General features: G+C 42.5%; 1 protein-coding gene across 3 annotated transcripts in view; it reads right to left on the reverse strand.

Annotated features, from left to right (window-relative positions):
• KDM4C (lysine demethylase 4C) overlaps positions 1 to 21,953 on the reverse strand; it is a 432,788-nt gene that overhangs the window by 335,570 nt on the left and 75,265 nt on the right. For all 3 annotated transcript variants that reach the window (XM_055145808.1, XM_055145803.1, XM_055145813.1), the window contains one exon: positions 21,593 to 21,786. In XM_055145808.1, the coding sequence (XP_055001783.1) occupies positions 21,593 to 21,786 (194 nt within the window). The remainder of the gene's footprint in view (positions 1 to 21,592; positions 21,787 to 21,953) is intronic.

Raw genomic sequence — 21,953 nt, forward strand, 5'->3', positions numbered from 1 at the left:
ACACTATTAGATATGTCATTATCAGACTACTGCTGAAACACAGTGCCCAGAATGAGAGAAAAGCATAGCGTGGAGAAGGGTAGAAGGCCCTCTAAGGTCGCAGTCCTTAATATGCTCTTTAAAAATTTTGAAATCCTGCTGCTCTGACAACATCTAGGTTTTGTTCCTTTCTGCTTAGCAAACACAGTGGGGGGAGTGGGGCCAGGTAATCCAACTGGTTATTTTGGTTTTCAATGTCACCTGCATGGGGGAAATAATTCCAGCAGTGGGAATAACTTAGAGCAGAGATAACAAGGACATATAAGAGAACAATAAGCAGGTTGCCTCCTCCCCCTGACCTCATGCCTGTGTCGGGGCAGTCACGGAGAAAGGCAGCAGTCAAGAGGACAGTGCATCACAAACACCAGCAGCAAATGACAGACCACAGAGCTCCAGCAATAAGCGCAAGAGCACCAGATAGAATGCCACAGAACCAGCACCGGTCCAGTGTGAGACCTCAACACTGGCTACTGCTCATGGCCAGGACAGAATCACTTGGACATCAACTGTAGCCTGCAACAGATGCAAACCTCTTAGGCTGTTGATGAAATACTGAATACAACTGAGGTTCTGTGTGCTAATTTTGTTTTTCTTGTTTGTTTTGTATTGGGGGCCACACCAGGTCAGCCGTGTGCAAGGCAAACCCTCTACCCATGGTATTATCTTTCCAGCCCCCTCTCTATTGCTAATTGCTGTGAGCCATAGGCAGGTTTACCAAGGACACACCTAGAAAGCTGGTCAAAATTCATTACTTCATAGAGACATATTTCAATACACTCAGCATTTTTGTTTAAAAAAATATAGCATAAAAACACATCTGTCTGACCTTTTCGCATCAGCATGTAAACAGGATTCTCAGGCTATCTTTAAAAAGTTTTAAGCCCTCATCCCAGTTCTACCCATCTGCTTTCCTTACCTCCCTATACACTCCCTAACTTCCAGTATCTGGCACACTTCCCATTCATCCTGAAATCCAATTTCCATTATTAGCAATAAAAATGCTTGGACCAAGGTTGCCGCTCATTTTAGTCTTAAGTCTTGTTCTCTCTGGAATTTCGAGCTCATTTTATGGAATGGCATCTCAATATGCCAAAAACAGTAACAACAAGTGTCACGATGGAGATATTACTGGTGCCCGCTCAAGCAAATCGATGAGCAACAGGATGACAGTGATACAGTGATTTATGGAATGAGCTTATTCCCATGGACATTGTGATCTGACCATTTCCAGAGGATTTCCTACCTCTACTATTGCCAAACTTAACACTGACACTCATCAAGGTCCCATGTTTTATTGTGCTGCCACAACCTTCCCTGAGGGTTCACCTTCATTCAAGACTTCGAGATCATACACATGCTACTGAGCCACATGTCCATTCTTGAGTTCTGTCTCATATGTCTCTCTTTAGCGCTGAAGCTCTAAAACCACTAGACTTACTGAGAGGGAAATCCATTTGGCAGCCCTCAAACACAACCCATTCTGAACTTAATCCTCCATCATTTTCCTGGCATACAGAGTTCTTCAAAATTCTCCATCCAACCACTCACTCCCTGGGAAAGTGGGAGCCTCCCGTGATTATTCTCCTCTAGCAGAATCAACCCTCCTTTGTTTTCTTTTTGTTGCAGTTTTCAGTGGCAGGAACTGAAACCAACATCTCACACAGATTGTTCTATCCTTGAGTCACATTCCCATCAATCCCCAGTTTTATGTAGTTTATTGATCACTTGTTCAAGAGATATCTGTTCAATCTTCTCATTGATTCCCATTGCCGCCACCTCAGTCCCGGCCACCATTCTCTAGCACACGTTACTTTTACAGTCTTGTAACCAGTCACCCTCTCTCCAGCTTTCCATGCAGAAGAATTTATAATAGATAATGAGCGACCTCAGCTGACAGGCCCTAGTTGTGTGGTTCTGACAACTCCTGGGCATTTCTATGAAAGAATCCTATTACTGGGGCTGGAGCAATAGCACAGCGGGTAGGGCGTTTGCCTTGCCCGAGGTCGACCTGGGTTTGATTTCCAGCATCCCATATGGTCCCCTGAGCACCGCCAGGGGTAATTCCTGAGTGCAGAGCCAGGAGTAACCTCTGTGCATCGCCAGGTGTGACCCAAAAAGAAAAAAAAAAAATCCTATTACAAATTTCAATGGAGCAATTGAAGTCATGATGCCTCCTACCCTTTGGAATTATTCTGGCTATCAAGGTGATCTATCCAAGTGTTCTTATTTCAGTCATAAATTCATTTCCCCTTATACATCAGAACTTTGACATTTCTTTATTTCTCTCCTCTCTGCACACATGGGCAGTCAAAATCTCATCTTCTCTATTCCCTCCAAACCTCACACCCCACCTCCCTGAAACACATTCTATTCCAAATCTGGTCTTCCCTGCAGCTAGACTACTGTGGTAACATATCTCTGCCTGTTACTTCCCTGAGAGCTACAGTCCTCATATCACTGGGAGCATTAAAAAAAACGTAACAAAACAAACACGCCATGGCTCTCAAAAAACTCCCCACCATAACACACACACACACACACACACACACACACACACACACACACTCCACCTCAGACATAAACAGCCAAAACCTACAACCTACTGTCAATAGATTAGGACTGAATTGTTCCCTCATTCGAGTTCTGGTCTCACTGGACAACTCACAAAGCCTCCTCCCATCCATTCAAATACTACCAAGTTCTAACCATATTCCAACTCTTTCCTGAAACTTCCTTTGACTATTCTAAACAGCCATTTCATCTCTTTCATTCCTCACAGTGTCCTTCCATTATATTTTTAATGCAGAATTTATCATCTACTACTTTGTAAAGCTAACTGCTGTCTGGAGCATATAAATCACTTTTATATGGGTAGGCACTGAGTTATGGAATGAAAAGAATGTTAACCTCAATCCAGAGATTTTCATACGAATTATTCCTTACAGCTGACCTTCTAGCCTATCTAATAATGAGTGCCTGGTTCATAGGTAGGTACCTATTATATGCCCCCAGTGCACAGTGATACAGCTAACTCCTAATTTTTTGAGGATAAAATACCTCTTACACTTCTTTATATCTTTTGCCAACAACTACATAAGACTGCCCTTCATTGCATAGCCTCAAATACATACTGGTTTTCTGGAATTATTAATTGGCCATTTAACTTTCAATGCATTGTTTCTTTTTCATATGCAATGAATAACAAAAACAACTCTGTTAACATTAAGAAATTATGAATGAACTAATGAACTATGAATGTACTAATTACATATTTACAGGGTTATAATGTATTTAAAACCACAGGCTTTTATGATTTTCTAAAAGAATCTATTTTAAGTCAAAAAATAAAAACAGAGAAATTCCCCTAAACACATCTTTGGGAAGTTTATTTAAAAAACAAAAGAGAGGGAGCTGGAGTGATAGTACAGCGGTAGGGCATTTGCCTTGCACAGGACAGACCCGGGTTTGATTCCCAGCATCCCATATGGTCCCCAGAGTACCGCCAGGGGTAATTCCTGAGTGCAGAGCCAGGAGTAACCCCTGAGCATCGACAGGTTGACCCAAAAAGCCAGAGAGAGAGAGGGGGGGGAAGAGGAGAGAGAGAGAGAGGGAGGGAGGGAGGGAGGGAGGGAGAGAGGGAAGGAGGAAGGGAGGAAGGAAGGAAGGAAGGAAGGAAGGAAGGAAGGAAGGAAGGAAGGAAGGAAGGAAGGAAGGAAGGAAGGAAGGAAGGAAGGAAGGAAGGAAGGAAGGAAGGAAGGAAGGAAGGAAGGAAGGAAGGAGGGATGTTTTCGTGGTGCTGTGATAAAAACACTACCTTGAACTGAATGATAACAGGTTGACATTTCAAACTGCCAGGAGGTACAGCTACATTTTTTTCAGTGTGCTAGCACTGTTTCTCTGATTCAGGGTTTCTCATGTCTTGGTAAACGTGCTCAGTCCCTTAAAAGAGTTTACCTACACTTGTTGAAGGTGAACTCCTGTTCCTCGTATCAGGAGTCTCTCTAATTCCTCTAGAGAGGCTGGGAGCTCTAGAGTATGCTCAGAAACTAAGGTTCTCAGCTCCCTTCACCCCCAAAACTCCTGCAGCAAAACCTCCCTCTGGCTGGGCTGACACAGGGTCCTGTGGGGCTCCCTGCCACCTCACCAATGGTCTTACTTCCAACACCCTGTGACCTCTAGGTTACAGACTAAGGAGCCCCAAAACCAGAGGGGAGAGCCCCATGCAGTCCAAGCCAGCTTGGACTGTTCAGTCCTAAAACATCTGCCTGCGAGAGAATGTAGCCCTTCCCTCCTTTACTCATGTTTCTTACCACTGTTTTTTTGACTTACTATCATCTAAGAATCCAGCTCAAGACCCCAATAATAGCTTCTAACAGATAAAATCCCTATGTTGAACCCCACCCCCTTGCAATGGCATTATAGAGCACACCAAAACTTGCTTTCCATACTTACTAAAAGGTTCAGTGCTAAGTGAAAGAATAACTGAACAATGAATGTGACTACCACTCATCACAGATAATATTCTTCTGCATTTATGATGCAATAGACCTTGTGCTAAGATCCCATGACACAAGTTTGTATTGTACTGTACCGGCGGGGAAAATAAGGCTGGGGAAGAATTTATTTGCACAAAGTGGGTAGCAGATCTGAGCCCAACCCTAGCCCTATCTGACTCCCACTGAGACAGGCTCTCCAAATCCCCTATTACATTCCCTTTCCTCATTAGTCACCACAACTATGCCCAGAGGAAGAAGAGAGTAAGAGCTAATAAAACAATTTCTCAAAAGCAACCAGTATTGGCACAAATGTGGGGAGAAAGGGACTTTCCTTCATGTTTGGTGGGAATGCCAACTGGTTCAACCTTTTTGGAAAACAATATGGACATTCCTTAAAAAACTAGAAACTGAGCTTTCATTTGACCCAGCAATACCACTTCTGGGAATATACCCTGATGGCCCAAAAACACAGAGCAGAAATACCATCTGCACTCCTAAATTCACTGTAGCACCATCACCATAGCCAGAATCTGGAAACAACCTGAGTGCCCAACAGACGAATGGATAAAGAAACTATGGCATAATACACAATGGAATACTATGCAGCTGTCAAGAAAAATGAAGTCATGATATTTGCCTATAAATGGATGGGCATGGAGAGTATCATGCTGACTGAAATGAGTAAGAAGGGAAGGGACAGATATAGAATGGTTGCATTCATTTGTGGTATATAAAATATACATGTAGTAAAAGAATAATATCCATGACCAAGGTAAACAGGGGTTAAGGGGGCTGGTCAAGGGTTGGAACTAACCACAAGTGTATATGGGGCTGAGGGTAGGTAAAATAAAGGAGACCACAATGACAATAGCTGGGAATAATCATGCTGGACAAGATCTGAGGGTTAAAGGTAGGCAAGGAATATTCTGGATAACCTTTCAGTATCAATATTGCAAAGCACAATGCCCAAAAAGGAGAAAGGGGGGGGAGAGAGGGGGGAAGAGAGAGAGAGAGAGAGAGAGAGAGAGAGAGAGAGAGAGAGAGAGAGAGAAGAGCGCCTGCCAAAGAGGCAGGCAGGGGGTCAGGGGTCGGGGGTGTGGGAGGGAACCTGGGGACACTGGGGCTGAGAAATGTACACTGGTGGAGGGATGGGTGCTGGAATACTGTATGACTGAACTACAATAATGAACGACTTTGTAATGCTCTAAAAAATTAATTAAAAAAAGGAAAAAAGGAAAAGAAATTAAGAATGTACCCATTATGAATTTTGTGTCTGACTGTGTTATATTTTCACACTGTGATGACACTGAAAAAGGTACTGAGGGAGGTGGGGGTGGGGGGAGTGTTTCAGGAGCCACACCCAGTGGTGCTCAGGGCTTACTCCTGGCGCTGCAGTCAGGAAATACTCCTTGTCAGGACCATATGGGATTCCATATGGGATTCCGGAGGTTGAACCTGAGCCAGCTGTATGCAAGGCAAGTGCCTAACCTGCTGTTCTATCACTCTAGCCCACATTTTTTTTTTGTTTTATTAACAAGTTTTAATACTGTTATTCAAATTTAAGAATATTTTAGGTTATAAAACTTCATCACTTATGGAAAAGAGAAGACTGCTTAGTCCATTTCCACTGTTAAAACCAGAAGAATATGGAGGCTAGAGAGCTAGTACAACAGGTAAGGTACTGGCTTGCAAAGAGCCAACCTGGGTTTGAATCCCCAGCACCCCATATGGTCCCCTGGACCCTGCCAGACGTGACCCCTCAGCACAGAACCAGGAGTAAGCCCTGAACATTTTTAGGGATACTCCAAAGCCTGCCCCCCACATACATACACAAAAAAAACAAAAGAAGAGCACAGCAATGTTTGACTGTAGGGGATAGTGTGACAGGTACCTGGGACCCCCTTCAACAAAGGGAGACTCCCTGCCACCATCACACGCACCCAGGGGCCTCTTCCCTCCCTGAAGATAATGGTCCCAGGAAGGAAGAGGCAGTGAATGGTGCACATATGACTAGAGGGGTCTGATCCTCTGGCCCTCTGGTCTCCAGCTGGGGCAATTCTGAAGGGACAAAGACTCCTGGACCACGCAGGATCTTCCCGGAGCTTCACTGCAACTTAACACCCTCATCTTCTGCATAATTTTGCCGCCCTACTTGATTTACATGTGTTCTCTCTGGAACAACATCCAATGCAGCCCTGGCACACAAACCTTAGTCCAGAGAAGGTTTTCCAAGGAACTGGTGCTACGATTACAATGAACATGTCGACAAGGAGGTGTCAGCCCTGACAGTACAAACTGGGCAGCCCAGAGTATGCCTGGAGAGTGAGGTGTGTGAGTAGAAGCTCTACAACAGCAGGAGAAAAAAAAGCACCTGAAGAAAAGCATGCAGTCAGAAGAGCGCCTCACTCGTGCCAATCAGTGGTCCTTCCCTTGGAAGAATTAAATTAAAAAGAAGTAGTTGTGGGGGCTGGAGTGATAGCACAGCGGGTAGGGCATTTGCCTTGCACACGGCCGACTTAGGTTCGATTCCCAGCATCCCATATGGTCCCCTGAGCACCGCCAGGAGTACTTCCTGAGTGCAGAGCCAGGAGTAACCCCTGTGTATTGCTGGGTGTGACCCAAAAAGAAAAGAAAAAAAAAAAGAAGTAGTTGTTTCCAGATTCTGGCTATTGTGAACAGTGCTGCAATGAATAGAGGAATGCAGATGGCTTCTATGCGTTGTGTTTTGGGGGGCCTAGGGTATATTATTCCCAGGAGTCGTATTGCTGGGTCATACAGATGCCCAATTTCTAGTTTTTTGAGGAATGCCCATACTGTTTTCCAAAGACTGGACCAGTCGGTATATCCATCAGCAGTGAATGAGAGTCCCTTTCTTTCTCCCAACAACCGTGTCAGCACTGGTTGTTCTTGTTCTTTTAGATGTGTGGTGTGAGATGATAGTTTTGATTTGCATCTCTCTAAGGATTATTGATATAGAGCATTTTCCTACATCATTTCTTTCCTATCTCTTATTTGAGGAATTTTCTGTTCATTTCTTCTCCCCAGTTTTTGATGGGGATGGATATTTTTCTCTTGTAAAGTTCTACTAGTACCTTATATATCTTTGATATTGACCCCCTGACAGAGGGAGAGGAACAAACACAGAATGAGTGCATTCATTTACAGGATTAAAAAAAGGAAACCTAGCATGACACTAATACAGTAGAAAAGGGGACCAGGGGGATATGACAGTAGAAAAGGGGACCAGGGGGATTGGTCCATGATTGGAAGCTTGCCACAAGTACAGGAGGAATATGACTGAGAAGAGACTGAGCATGAAAGGAGGTAAAGTGATACACATGTAACCTTTCAGTACCTGTACTGCAATACTGCAAACCTAAAATAATGCCTAAAAAGAGAGAGAACAAAACAGAGAGACAGAGAGACAGAGAGAGACAGAGAGAGACAGAGAGAGAGAGAGAGAGAGAGAGAGAGAGAGAGAGAGAGAGAGAGAAGAAAAGTGTCTGCCATAGAGGCAGGCTGGGGGAGGGTGACAGGGGGGAAACTGGGTAGTCTGGTAGTGGTAAGGCTGCCATGTAGATAAGAAAGGGATTATCTACATTGCAATGGAATTCCTGGGAAGTAATAAAAACTAATATCCCTGAGGCTGCAAAAAGCCCATCTTGCATACATGAACTTAAGGCCTGATAAGACTTCACCTGGACCAGCAAACCCAAAAAAGGATAGAGCCCCCTCACACACATCCCACCCCCACTCTGAGAGAAGCTCCAGCAGGAAAAAAGACCAAAGAAAGGAATTCAAAGGAGGATCACTGGTGACTTCCAACTACCGCCTTGGCAACCACCCTAGTCACAGACTCTTACCTAGGCAAAAGCCCCATGTCGGGGCAGCTTGGGAAAAATCTATAAAAGCCATCTTGAACAAAGGAAGCTCACATATATGTTGCCAGAGCACCTGTGCTGCTTGTGTCCACATGACTGAGCACATGTGTAGCCCACATCTCCCCTCTTGAGATATGTACTGGCACTCTCTCCATCCCTTGAAAAGTCTCTCTCTCTCTCTCTCTGTCTCTCTCTCTCTCTCTCTCTCTCTCTCTCTCTCTCTCTCTCTCTCTCTCTCTCTCTCTCTCTCTCTCTCTCTCTCTCTCTCTCTCTCTCTCTCTCCCCTCTCTTATTCTCCCTTGTTCCCCTTTCTCAAAAGCCTCCAAATAAACTCTGTTTTTATTTCACTATGAGTCTCCTGAAATTCTTTTCTGTGAAATAGGACAAAAACCTGGAAACTCTGGTTAAGGCCTGGGACTGACCTCTCCTTTCCTGCAAATAGCAATTCCTCACTCCAGCCTGGGTCTGTGGCTCCCCGAGAAATCAAGTGGTGGGGATCAACTCCCGTGCCAAGAAGACCAAGCAGGCATCAGGTGTGGCTTGATGATCACCTGGTGGAGCTGGTAGGGCTCTGGTCCATGCCATGCAGGGGCTCAACTGCAGACTTTATTGGTTCAAGTATTCCCAGCGAGTCCCAGGGTGGCAGAAGTGGATCAGGAGGAAGTCTCTCTCCTCCCTGCCTCACATAAGCTATCCATGCCCCCTCCCCCATTTCAATGGGAAATGTACACTGGTGAGGCATGGCTGTTGAGACACTGTATGACTGAAACCTAATCAGGAACAATTTTGTAGCTGTGTATCTCAAGTAGAGGGAAGGGAGGGAGGGAGGCAGGAAGAAAGGGAGGAAGGGAGGGAAGGAAGGAGGGAGAGAAGGAATAGTTTAAATGGTTCCACTTCAAATTGGATCATAGAATTAGTTCTATCACCATTGACTCTGGGCTGGAGCCCTAGCGCAGTGGGTCGGCTTGCACGCGGCCAACCTGGGTTCGATTCCTCCGCCCCCCTCAGAGAGCCCGGCAAGCTACTGAGTATCTCGCCCGCACAGCAGAGCCTGGCAAGCTACCCATGGTGTATTCAATATGCCGAAAACAGTAACAACAACTCTCACAATGGAGAATATTACTGGTGCCCGCTCAAGCAAATCACTGAGCAACGGGATGACAGTGATACAGTGATACCATTAACTCTAAGAAAGTGTTGAGACTTACAAGACTACTTGTGACTAAAGTTTAATCTGCAAAGAAAAATTACAGTCAGTTTCCTTAAAGTTGAAAACCTCTTTGAGAACTGAGAAGCTTTCGAAAGTACATCCCCAAAACGTCTCCAACAATATGCACAAAGCAAACAAAATCAGACACCCGACCTTAAACAGTCAGTCATATTTCTATCAACACTGGGCACTGTCTAATTGTTAATCATTAAGCAGAGCTAAATTTCCTTTAAAAAAAAAAACCAACCCATCAAATTCAAGTTCTTTTTGATGTTTAATATTTTTATAAGGAACATACACTTATTTTAAACCATACTTCAAGGGAAAAAATTTTTCTTGGTGGGGGATTTTAAGTAACACCTGGTGGTGGTGGCTCTGTGCTCAGGAATTACTCTTGGCAGGCTCGGGGAACCACCTGGGGTGCCGCAGATCAAACCCCTGTCAGCTACATGCAAGGGAAACACCCCACCTGCTATATTATCATCTCAGCCCTCTCAGGGAAAATTCTTAAATAGGCATTTTTTTTGTCTCTGATCAGAAAATCATTTCTAAAATCATACAACTAGATTTTATGACCTTTCAGAAATGTATGCTGCAAAGTAACATTCTAGATGCTTTCTGCCTAAGTCCTCAAAAATGAATTACGAAGAAGAGACAAGGGAAAGAAGTGAGGGGACATTCTCTGCTAGAGTGTGTGGTGCTGGAACCATTGTGTGCACGAAACCCCACTTATGAAAGTACTATAAACCCCACTGCCTAAAATTTTTAATTTAAAAAATTAAAAAAATCTGGGGCTGGAGCGATAGCACAGCGGGTAGGGCATTTGCCTTGCACCCGGCCGACCCTGGTTCTAATCCCAGCATCCCATATGGTCCCCTGAGCACCGCCAGGGGTAATTCCTGAGTGAAGAGCCAGGAGTAACCCCTGTGCATCGCCGGGTGTGACCCAAAAACCAAAAAAATAAAAAAAAATTAAACAAATCTGAACAAAATTAAATTTTTTTTTGAAAAACAATTATGGAGTTTCTAGAAATGGCAGCAATTTGGAAATGGAGGAAATGATGGACTTACAATAAGAAATTTTCTAGTGAACAGTCTTCTGAAATTTCTAAAATTTGCTATACATCAGGCCAAATTGATTTGAGGCATCACAAAGTATGCATGACTTTATTATGTGATAATTTAATTTTACATTGAACCATAAGAAGCCAGAGATCTATAAGAAGGTCAATAAAGACTGAAAGTAGCATGGAAACTATACTAAATATAACAGTCAAGTTATAGGATTAAAAATAAAACACAGGAGTTGAAGAGAGTACAGTGAGTATGGTTCTTGCCTGGCATGTAGCTGACCTGGATTAGATCCCCAGCATCCCATTTGGTGCTGTGAGCCTGCCAGGAGTGATCCCTAGGTGCAGCACTAGGGATAACCCCTGACACTGCTAGATGCGGTCCCCCAAAGATACATAAATAAATGAATAAATAACATCTTAAAATCCATCTGGAGATCATGGCAGTGGCAGAGCCAGAATGCAGCACTGCAGATATGGAGGATGAGAAAGAAGAGGAGGAACATTTGGTTCTTGTGGAACTGTCAGGAATAATTGATCCAGATTTTCTTTCAAAATGTGAAAATAAATGCAAGAGTCTAGTGAGCCTTCTATTTGAAGGTGGGTGAAGAATTTAATGTTAAGAATGAATGGGGCAGCTTTGATGCCATGTAAGCTCTTTCACTAGCCATGATCCAGAGACTTTGAAATAAATATCAAAAGAGAACTACAAGTGGGAGAGTTTCTCCCAGATCCTGCACAAGGCTGAGTCTTGCCGGGGCAATCCAGAGAGGGGCAGGTGAGGCCCCATGCCTACTCAAACAGAACCCCGGCAGCCAAAAACCTTCACACTCCACAATTCCCATGTTCCCAACTGTACCCCACTGTTGAGAGGAGCCTCACCTGAAATTAATTTGTTCAAAAACTCAGGTATGTGATTTTTTGTGACTGAAATCTCCAGTTCTGGCAGGATCAGGGATGGGCTACCTCCCCTTTTCTTCCTGCACTTCCAGAAGTCCAGCAGTCACACAATGCCCCAAAGCCGCCAGTCAACTAAAAATTTAACTCCAGAGGTATCACCCCAAAATTTTGGACACCCTGAGTACACAGCTGCAATTTCAGGCATGTAACATCTCAAACTTATAACACTGATAAACCAGAAGTAGCACATCAGATTGGATGGGATGTAATGTAAAAGGCGACCAATCTTGATTAACAAAATGTAAACAAAGAAGGTTTAACCTGTAATAACATCTTAGTAATCTCTTATACAAGGGCTTAAGGCTTTCCAAGGTGAGACACAATAATATTCACTACTTTCTTCTAAGGTAACATTTTTTGATCATCCTTTAAGCAAATTATAACACGTAATATAAAAAATAAATTATTGAGGACCTACTATGGGGGCAGGTGCAAGGGTGGTTGGGAAAACTGGAAATAATGTTGGTGGGAAGGTACAATGGTGGTGGGACTGGTGTTGGAATATTGAATGCCTGTAACTAAACTAATGACATAATAAAATTATTTTTTTAATTTTTTAAATTAACTGGACACTGGGTTTACGGGTGGTGGAGAACGGGCACTGGTGAAGGGATGGGTTCCAAACTTTGTATGAGGGAAGTATAAGCACAAAAGTGTATAAATCTGTAACTGTACCCTCACGGTGATTCTCTAATTAAAAATAAATAAATTAAAAAAAAAAAAAATTAAAAAACACACAACTTTCAATAACTTCGATGCCTACTTTCACAACACTTTCATGCTGCCCTGAATGAGCAAATCTTGTTGGAAAAAAAAGACCTAAAAATAAAAATCAGTGAAGAAAAGATCTAAGATATAGTGATGAAAGTGCCATTAAGAGAGCAATACTCCCCCGCTCTCCACCGAGATGTGATCCCAGCAGCCGCACATGTGCGGCCTCACTGCAGCTGCACAAGCATGATTCCAGAGGCCAGCTAAACTACTTTTGGTACCGGCAGCTCATAGCAGAATGTCTCCAGACTGAGAACTAAGTCGCAGCCCCATGCCTGCCCAGGAGGGGAAAGGTTTTTCTCTCTCACCTTTTCCTTGCAAGGCGGGGCGGGGGGGGGGGGGGGGGCAGGGCGCAGGGAAGGGTGTGGCGACCGCCATATTATGAGGACCACTAATGAGAGATACAAGCTTGCAATGATCCAATTTCTGGAAGAAATTTCCCTGGACTTAGTTGCTAAAATACAGAAATCCAAAACCTCATCTCTTCACAGCAGGTCTGACTCTAGTGGAGAACTCCTAATAATAATAGTGAGTCTTTTGTTGAAGTATTGAATGTAACCAAAGTAAAGAGAAAGTAAAGTGGAATTTATCTGTTACACAGGCAGGGGTGGGGGGGTGGGAGGGGGTATAGGAGGTATACTGCGGTTTTTTTGGTGGTGGAATATGTGCACAGGTGAAGGGATGGTTGTTTCAGCATTGTATAACTGAGACTTAAGCCTGAAAGCATTGTAATTTTCCACATGGTGATTCAATAAAATTTAAAGAGAGAGAGAGAGAGAGAGAGAGAGAGAGAGAGAGAGAGAGAGAGAGAGAGAGAGAGAGAGCAATACTGGTTCGAGTCTTGGGGAAGTCAAATTAAAGGAATCCCTCCTGGTATGTCAGGATCAAACATGGGTCAACCTCTTGCAAGATAAGCACCTTATTGGCTTGTACCAATTCTCCAGCCCCAAGAAAATCCTTGAACACTTCTTTGGGGGGACATTTCTGGGCTTTATGCTCCCTTCTTTCAACAAATACAGCTAATTTCTTTCAACAAATACAGCTAATGACTAAGCACCAAATTAACATCATATTCAATGGACATATTTGCAAAGTCCTTAACCTTTTCTAAACTACTGTGTTTAAAAAAAATATACATAGAGGGGTGTAGGATGACTCAGTAGGTTACAGTGTCTGCCTTGCAAGCACCAAGTCACAAGTTCAATCCCTGGTGCTGCTGCATGCACAAGCACAGTCTTGATGTCTGTTTTTTGTGCCTGACAACTTTGCTGCCTATGATCCCTAGTCCAGCAAGTGATTTCTATTCACATCAAAGGCCAGTGTGTGCAAGCACAGCTCCCAGCAAACACCACAACTAAAAGTGTGGGCACTAGTCAGACATCTGTGTGACCCCTAATCATTGCAACAACTGTGATGATGAAGTATAAGGAGGGGAAGGCATGTATACATCTGATTTATGCCAACTATGTAAGCATCAAATACACCCTTTCATTCTCCTGGGTGTCTGTCATTTAGAGAGTCCTTGTTACTATCAGACCTATGAGAACATACAAATAAGTCATGTAATATATATATACATATTATGGGGGCAACGGGGAGAAGTTGGGCCATACCGCAATTCCTACATGCATGTGCTCTAGCTCTCTGAGCCTTTACCCAGCCCCCTAAAATGAATGCATTAAGTATTGACAACTATTTAAGGGATCAGAAGTGTAATATATAATATTTTATATAATCTACACAGTCTCTTGCAAGACAGACATAGAAACCCTGTGTTTCAGGATAACAGAGATGTATATTATATAATAATTGCCCAAAGTCACATACTCAGTAAAAAGTAATGCCAGAACCCAAAACACAAGACTCTGGCACACAAAGCTGTGCTCATAAGCATTGTCTAGCACTGAACAAATGATCCTGAAAAAGCATCAAGTAAGTTTATAACTATCCTGAATAATTTAACATGTCTTATACATTGAAAAAAAAAAACATTTTTAACAAAATCTAACCACGCCTAAACTGATTCATCCCATCCTTAATGATTAAGACATGCCAGAAAAAGTTCTCCCTGATTTTAGATCTTTACATAGTTTGCATAGGAATTTCTTTCCTGATTTTAGACTATTAGATAGTTCAAAATATGCCCTGTTAAGTCCCAACTTCAAGAAAGTAAATCTCAAAGTCTCATTGATTGTTTTGAGATGTGATCTCAGAAAGAAGGATTAAAGGTACTGTCTAAATTCTGCATCCCCCAGCAATTAACCACTTTCAAACAGGATGCTTGAAAAGGACACTTGTATTTATTCTTGAAACTCACTCTTTTTTTTTTTGTAAGAATTTTATTTTATTGAATCACCATGTGGAAAATTACAACGCTTTCAGGCTTAAGTCTCAGTTATACAATGCTGAAACAACCATCCCTTCAACAGTGCTCATATCCCACCAACAACAACAACAAAAAAAAAAACCACATAGTACACCTCCCATCCCGCACCCCCGCCCCCCCCACCTTGTAACTGATAAGTTTCACTTTACTTTCTGTTTACTTTGGTTACATTCAATATTTCAACACAAACCTCACTATTATTGTTAGGAGTACCCCACTAGAGTCAGACCTGTTGTGAAGAGAAATGAGGTCGCACGGCCACAATAGCGGCCGTGTGGTTTTGGATTTCTATATATATATTTTTTTTTTTTACTCTCAGTACAATTTTATTTGTTCCTTACTTTATTTTTTTTTAATTTTTTTTTATTTTAATTTATTTATTTTTAATTAGAGAATCACCGTGAGGGTACAGTTACAGATTTATACACTTTTGTGCTTATACTTCCCTCATACAAAGTTTGGGAACCCATCCCTTCACCAGTGCCCATTCTCCACCACCCGTAAACCCAGTGTCCCTCCCACCCTCCCCAATCCCATCTCCCCCCCACCCCACCCTGCCACTGTGGCAAGGCATTCCCTTCTGTTTTCTCTCTCTAATTAGCTGTTGTGGTTTGCAATAAAGGTGTTGAGTGGCCACTGTGCTCAGTCTCTAGCCCTCATTCAGCCCGCAACTCCCTTCCCCCACATGGCCTTCGACTACAATGTAGTTGGTGATCGCTTCTCTGAGTTGACCTTTCCCCGGAACGTGAGGCCAGCCTCGAAGCCATGGAGTCAACCTCCTGGTACTTATTTCTACGGTTCTTGGATGTTAGTCTCCCACTCTGTTATTCTATATACCATAGATGAGTGCAATCTTTCTATGTCTGTCTCTCTCTTTCTGACTCATTTCACTCAGCATGAAACTTTTCATGCCCATCCACTTAACTACAAAATTCTTGACCTCCTTTTTTCTAACAGCTGCATAGTATTCCATTGTATAGATGTACCAAAGTTTCCTCAACCAGTCATCCGTTCTGGGGCATTCGGGTTTTTTCCAGATTCTGGCTATTGTAAACAGTGCTGCGATGAACATACATGTGCAGATGTTGTTTCGATTGTACTTTTTTGCCTCTCTGGGATATATTCCCAGCAGTGGTATTGCTGGGTCAAATGGGAATTCAATATCTAATTTTTTGAGAGTCGTCCAAATTGTTTTCCAGAAGGGCTGAACCAGTCGGCATTCCCACCAGCAGTGAAGAAGGGTCCCTTTCTCCCCACATCCTCTCCAACAGCGGTTGCTTTTGTTCTTTTGGATGTGTGCTAGTCTCTGTGGTGTGAGGTGGTATCTCATGGTTGTTTTGATCTGCATCTCTCTGATGATTAGTGATGTAGAGCACTTTTTCATGTGCCTTTTGGCCATTCGTATTTCTTCCTTGGTAAAGTTTCTGTTCATTTCTTTGCCCCATTTTTTGATGGGGTTGGATGTTTTCTTCTTGTAGAGCTCAACCAGTGCTTTATATACCATTGATATCAACCCCTGATTTCTATATTTTAACAACTAAGTCCAGGGAGATTTCTTCCAGATATTGGATCATTGCAAGCTTATAAACCCCATCTGTGGTCGTCATAATATGGCGGTCACCACGCCCTTCATCCCCGGAAAGGAAGAGGAGAGAGAAATACCTTTCCCCTCCTGGGCAGGCATGGGGCCATGGCTTAATTCTCAGGCTGGAGACATTCTGCAAGGAGCTACCCATGCTGAAAGTAGTTTAGCTGGGTCTGGATTCACGTTCGTGCAGCTGCGGAGAGGCCGTACACATGTGCAGCCCCCAGGATCACATCTCGGCGGCAGGAGGGCCCGTTGCCACCCCAAAACTCACTCTTTTATACAAAGACACCATGCCAAATTCAGTCTTTAAGCAATTACTATGACCCAAAAAAAGATTCATTTTCATACTATTATTAAAATAATAATTAGAAATATTTGTTCAGCACATTACCATCTACAAAGCACTTTTACACAGAGCATATCCCTGGACCATTCTAGAAATTCTCTAAGTAGACAGGGAATAAAACCATGCCTCCTTCTGGGAGTTAAGGAAACACATGACGAAAGGAGCACATATAGTGATTTGCCCTAAGTCATTCAGACTGGGATTGTAACAGGTCTTCTGGCTGCAAAGTCAATATTCATTCCAAGAAAATAAACGCTTTACCACTGACTGCCAAAGTAGCTTTCTAGCTGTTTACCTTAAAGCCTTTTTCTTCCTTTAAACCTTTATGCCAGAAATGCTTAAATAAATCATCAGGTCCTCTAAAGTCTCCTCTGTGCAAACCTGTGTTTTCATACACACTTAATGGGCAAAAGCTGCCAGGCTTAGTACCCAGAAAATTATGTTTCAGGGCTTCCCCTTGAAGCTCTGCATATCCTCAGCTACATAGAAATCTTAGGAAACCTGGAGTGCTTAAACAGTTACTCTTGTAAGAGAAAATGGAGCAAGGGCAGAGGTGCCAAGGGGCTGCTTCCTGCTCTATGTTCCAGGGTCACTTCCAGCAGTGTTAGACCACATGATGCCAGGGATTCAACCAGGGCCTCCGGGTGCAAAGCATATACTCCAACCACTGCCCCCAGTAGTTATATTTTAGAATAGAAATGTTAGGAAATAGTACATGTATTTCCTCCTCTGCCCGTAAAAACAGGTTAGCCCCAGTTTAACACACTCTTATGCAAATGAAGAGTTCCTTATAGAATTCCATAGGGTAGGCCTAAAGAAGATTGAGAAACAGAATTCCAGTGCCAACCCATGGGAGGAAAGAAGAAGACACAATGCTAGGGTGAGGATGACAGATGCCAGAGATGCCCACAGGAGAGGGCACCTCCTGGGCAAAGGATAAAGGCTTTGTTCAGCACATTACCATCTACAAAGCACTTTTTTTCCAGGGTGGCCCTCAGCAAGGAAACCTTTTTTTGTCACCTAAAAGACATACATTTTGTAAAGTGACATTATTCCTGTGGTTCTAGACCACAAATCACAGAAGGATACTACTGGAGATCATCCTAACTGACCTTCTATGATTGTGAGTGAGAAACTGGAGTCCAGAGAAGCTCAGACTTTTGTTAAGAACCACACACGTTAGGGACAGAGTAGGACCCAGGCCTGACTGCTGAGTCCTACGCTAATGCCTGGAGCACACTCTCGACTCTGTTGCACACACACCTGCTGTCCCCAGCAGTTACACGGGTTTCCAATGCTGCTGCCAAAGTTCACTTCAAATACATTATGATAATTACTAAAGTAAATTCTAATGATAATCGAGTTTGCCTCAAAATTATTTATACTGAGCTAATATAACCTCTCATAAATCTACTGGGAAATATCCCTAGAATCATTTATGTCACACTTTTCCTACAGTAGTTATCTTGGAAAGTGAAATGTAGATTTGCTTTCATAATACACTGCTGTTTTATTATGTTATCATTATAAATGATGGCCAAGGTTAAAGATAAGAGTGATAATGTAAATCTACCCTGAATGCACACATGGAGACTATATGCATAATAACGAACAGAGTAATTAACCATGGAAAATATACATGCTAGTGGTAAAAAAAAAAAAAACACTTTGGAAACAAGTATAATTCTTACTCATAAACAATGGTAATCTTTCCTAAAGACATAAATGTTCAGAACCCGTCTTGTTCTAACCAGATTATTCTCCTCTAAGTGATCTTTAATACATAAAATAAACCTTCCTAAGAGGGGGGGGGGGGGATCATCTAAATAAGAAAGTAAAACCTTGGGGCTGGAGCAATGGTACAGAGGTAGGGTGCTTGCCTTTCATGTGGTCATACTGGGTTCAATCCCCGGCATCCCATATAGTCCCGTGAACACAGCCCAAGGTAATTCTTGAGTACAGAGCCAGGAGTAACCCCTGAGCAAGCCAGATATGGACCAAACACCAAATGAATAAATTTGATAAAAAAAAAAAAAAGAAAAGAAAGTTGGGGCCGGAATGATAGTACAGTGGGGAAAATGTTTGCCTTGCATGCAGCCAATCCGGGTTCTATCCCCAGCATCCCATATGGTCCCCTGAGCACCACAAGGATTAATTCCTTAAGAACCAGGAGTAGAGTCTGGTGAGCAACACAGCCGGAGAGATGCTCCGGTCCCAAAACCGGGCCAGCAACACCGGGGATCCAGACGGAGGAGGTACAGCTGGTACACCTTCTCCAGATGGAGCCCTGGCGACACTGAGCAGCAACTAACATGGCTCCGGGTTGCGGGACTGGAACACATCCAAACCGCGCGGCCGCTAATGCGGCCGCACGACCTTTTCTAAAAACTGAAAACATACAATCTTTTAATGGAAAACCAATTATCAAATGCTTCCTTACTAGGGCTGTCTTTCTTGGGGGGAAACTCCAACAACAATAGTGAGTTTTGTTTTGCAATATGGAATGTAATCAAGGTAAAGAGAAAATGAAGTGAAATTCATCAGTTATACAGTTGGGGGTGGGGGGCAGGGGCGGGGGTATACTGGGGATTTTGGTGGTGGAATATGGGCACTGGTGAAGGGATGGTGTTTGAATATTGTATAACTGAGACATAAACCTGAAAACTTTGTAACTTTCCACATGGTGATAAAATAAAAATTTTTTTTAAAAAAAAGAACCAGGAATAACCCCTGAGCATCACCAGGTGTGACCCAGAAAAGAAATTAATTAATTAATTAATTTTAAATGATGAAAGAAAGTAAACCTTCATCTAAACTCTAGGAAAACTAAAAATCTCAAATGAATGCTCTGGGCTTCCTCAGTAATTCAATCATACCAAACCTCCAGAAAAGTCTGCTATCGATTTATCATATTCATTCTCAGACTTTTTTTCTCCCTAGCCCTTCCCTTTGCAGCTGTGAAAACTGTGATGCACTTACATTCAGCTGTGGTGCCTATCAAGGGTTGCACATGTGGATAAGATGACCCCTCCACCACAGCGCTCATCAAAACTTGCACTTCTCAAATGTTGATCTTGCATACTGAGGGTCCCACAGTAAGCTATGGTGCTTTAGCACCTCTGACTGTAGTGCTAACACGGGGCTCTCCAGCAGTCGCACCTCTTGGCTACAGTGCTTTTTGAATCCAAATGCTCATAGGCATTGCAGCCCTTCTACTTATGGTGTTCAAACACACTTGCTATAGTGTGGCTAGATATGACTTGTGATGTGGGCGATCACAGACAGAAGAACTGCCAGAAGTCAGTGCATATGGCAACATCAGGAACTGAACTAGCAACATTATGCTTGGCAAGACACTGAGCTAGTAAGTCCCTTGGGTCAACTTTATAGATTTCTGAAGCTAAACACAGTATATAGTTGTCTATCTACTAGATTTCAGCAACACAGTGAATTGATTTGTTTAATTGTATCCTCACTGAAAGTGAGTGCTAGAGTAAGCTGATAGATTTAGGAAGCTTAGACAGTCGAAGAGCCTATGCACTGTTTAAAATATCTCTCCTGGACTCTAACATCTATGTTCCCAATGTACTAAAGGACGTCATTCTACTAAGTTTACAGTCAGATTATAGAAATATGAACAAGACCCACAAGACCCAAAGCGAGTAGCCACAATTGGCCCTGAAGGTACACACCTGAAACACCTGGGTAATGAATCATCACAGGGCTGAAGAGAGAGAGAGAATTCAGTGGGTAAGGCAATTGGGTAAGGCAATTGCCTTGCACACTGCTAACCCGATTCAATCCAGAAAACCCAAATGGTCCCCTGAGCATTCCCAGGAATAATCCAGACCCAAGAGTAAGCCTGAGAACAGCCAACCATGGTCAAAAATAAACTAAACAAAAATTAAATTAAACAAAAGAGTCGCAAATAAAGTTATTGTGCTGGCAGGAGGCTGGAGAGCATCCTTTACTGCTTCAGAGTCATCAGAAACACTGTATTTCCTGGGCTATCAAGTGGATATAGAGTGTGTGTGTGTGTGTGTGTGTGTGTGTGTGTGTGTGTGTTGTCTTGCATGTACATGTATTACAGAAAACTGGTATCTTAATTCTCTTATGGCAGAAATCCATGGAGGAAAAATATTCAAGCACAAAAGGGACAAACCACAGAGGATACGAGAGTGACTGACAGCCAAATAATACACAATACTCTGCATGTTACCAATTTATCATATTCATGTTAAATGTTAAAACATGTTAAAAAATGTTTAACATGTACATGTTAAAACCATTGCTCAGAAAGATGAAAAAAGGGGTCTGCAAACACAAGAAGTTAGAAGCAAGAACACCTAGTAACATCCACGTGTCCTAATTCCCACTTCCAACAAAGCATAATATGTTGGCATTATAGAGAAGCCATAGGAGTGATCCCACTCCTCCCTTCAGCCACCATGTGCTAAAAGAAAATTTTTCAAAGGAGGCTGGGCCAGAAAGAACTTACTAAAATTATTTAATACTCTATGTTCAGAAAGTAAACTTTCACTCCTAACACCTCCCACATAACTACAAACAAATTCTCAAAGAAGAACAAATGCAAAGATGTCAAGTCTACATATCCACTAAGCCCACGAAAATAGTCCAGTGGCAATCCTGCACACAAGTCACTGGTACTTTACGGACTAAAGCAAAACTCTGAGTAAAGCAGAAAACAATTGTTAAAGTCAAAAACTTCCTTGCAGCTCATAAATAACTGAATCTACAAGATAAATAAAAAAGATTCCTCTTCAATAGGTCCATATCATCAAGTTTCACAATTCCAAAGCAAATTAATATTAAATATGTAACTTGCCAAGATTTGGGCTCTCCAAAGTGGAGATAATTAATGCTGTAGAGGTCCATATCCTCGGTGTGCCATGCAAATGTGGTTTTCCACATGCCAAAATAGAGATAAGGGGTATTTACTCCCTCAATAGAAATACCGCACTCTTCCTCAACCACATCCAAGACTGTATTTAGGCGAGCTATGTTCCATTCATCCACACCCTGGAACCAGGAAAAAAAGAAAAAAAAATCAAATGTTAATAAATTAATAAAGATAACATTTACCAATCAAACCATCATCTGCCAAAATTATGCTGTATATTTTAATTACCTTGGAAATTAAAATAAAGCAAATTACTGACGAGGCAAAAATGTATTTTATATATACA

The sequence above is a fragment of the Sorex araneus genome, chromosome 1 (genome assembly GCF_027595985.1).
Source record: "Sorex araneus isolate mSorAra2 chromosome 1, mSorAra2.pri, whole genome shotgun sequence".
In the NCBI taxonomy this organism is placed as follows: domain Eukaryota; kingdom Metazoa; phylum Chordata; class Mammalia; order Eulipotyphla; family Soricidae; genus Sorex; species Sorex araneus.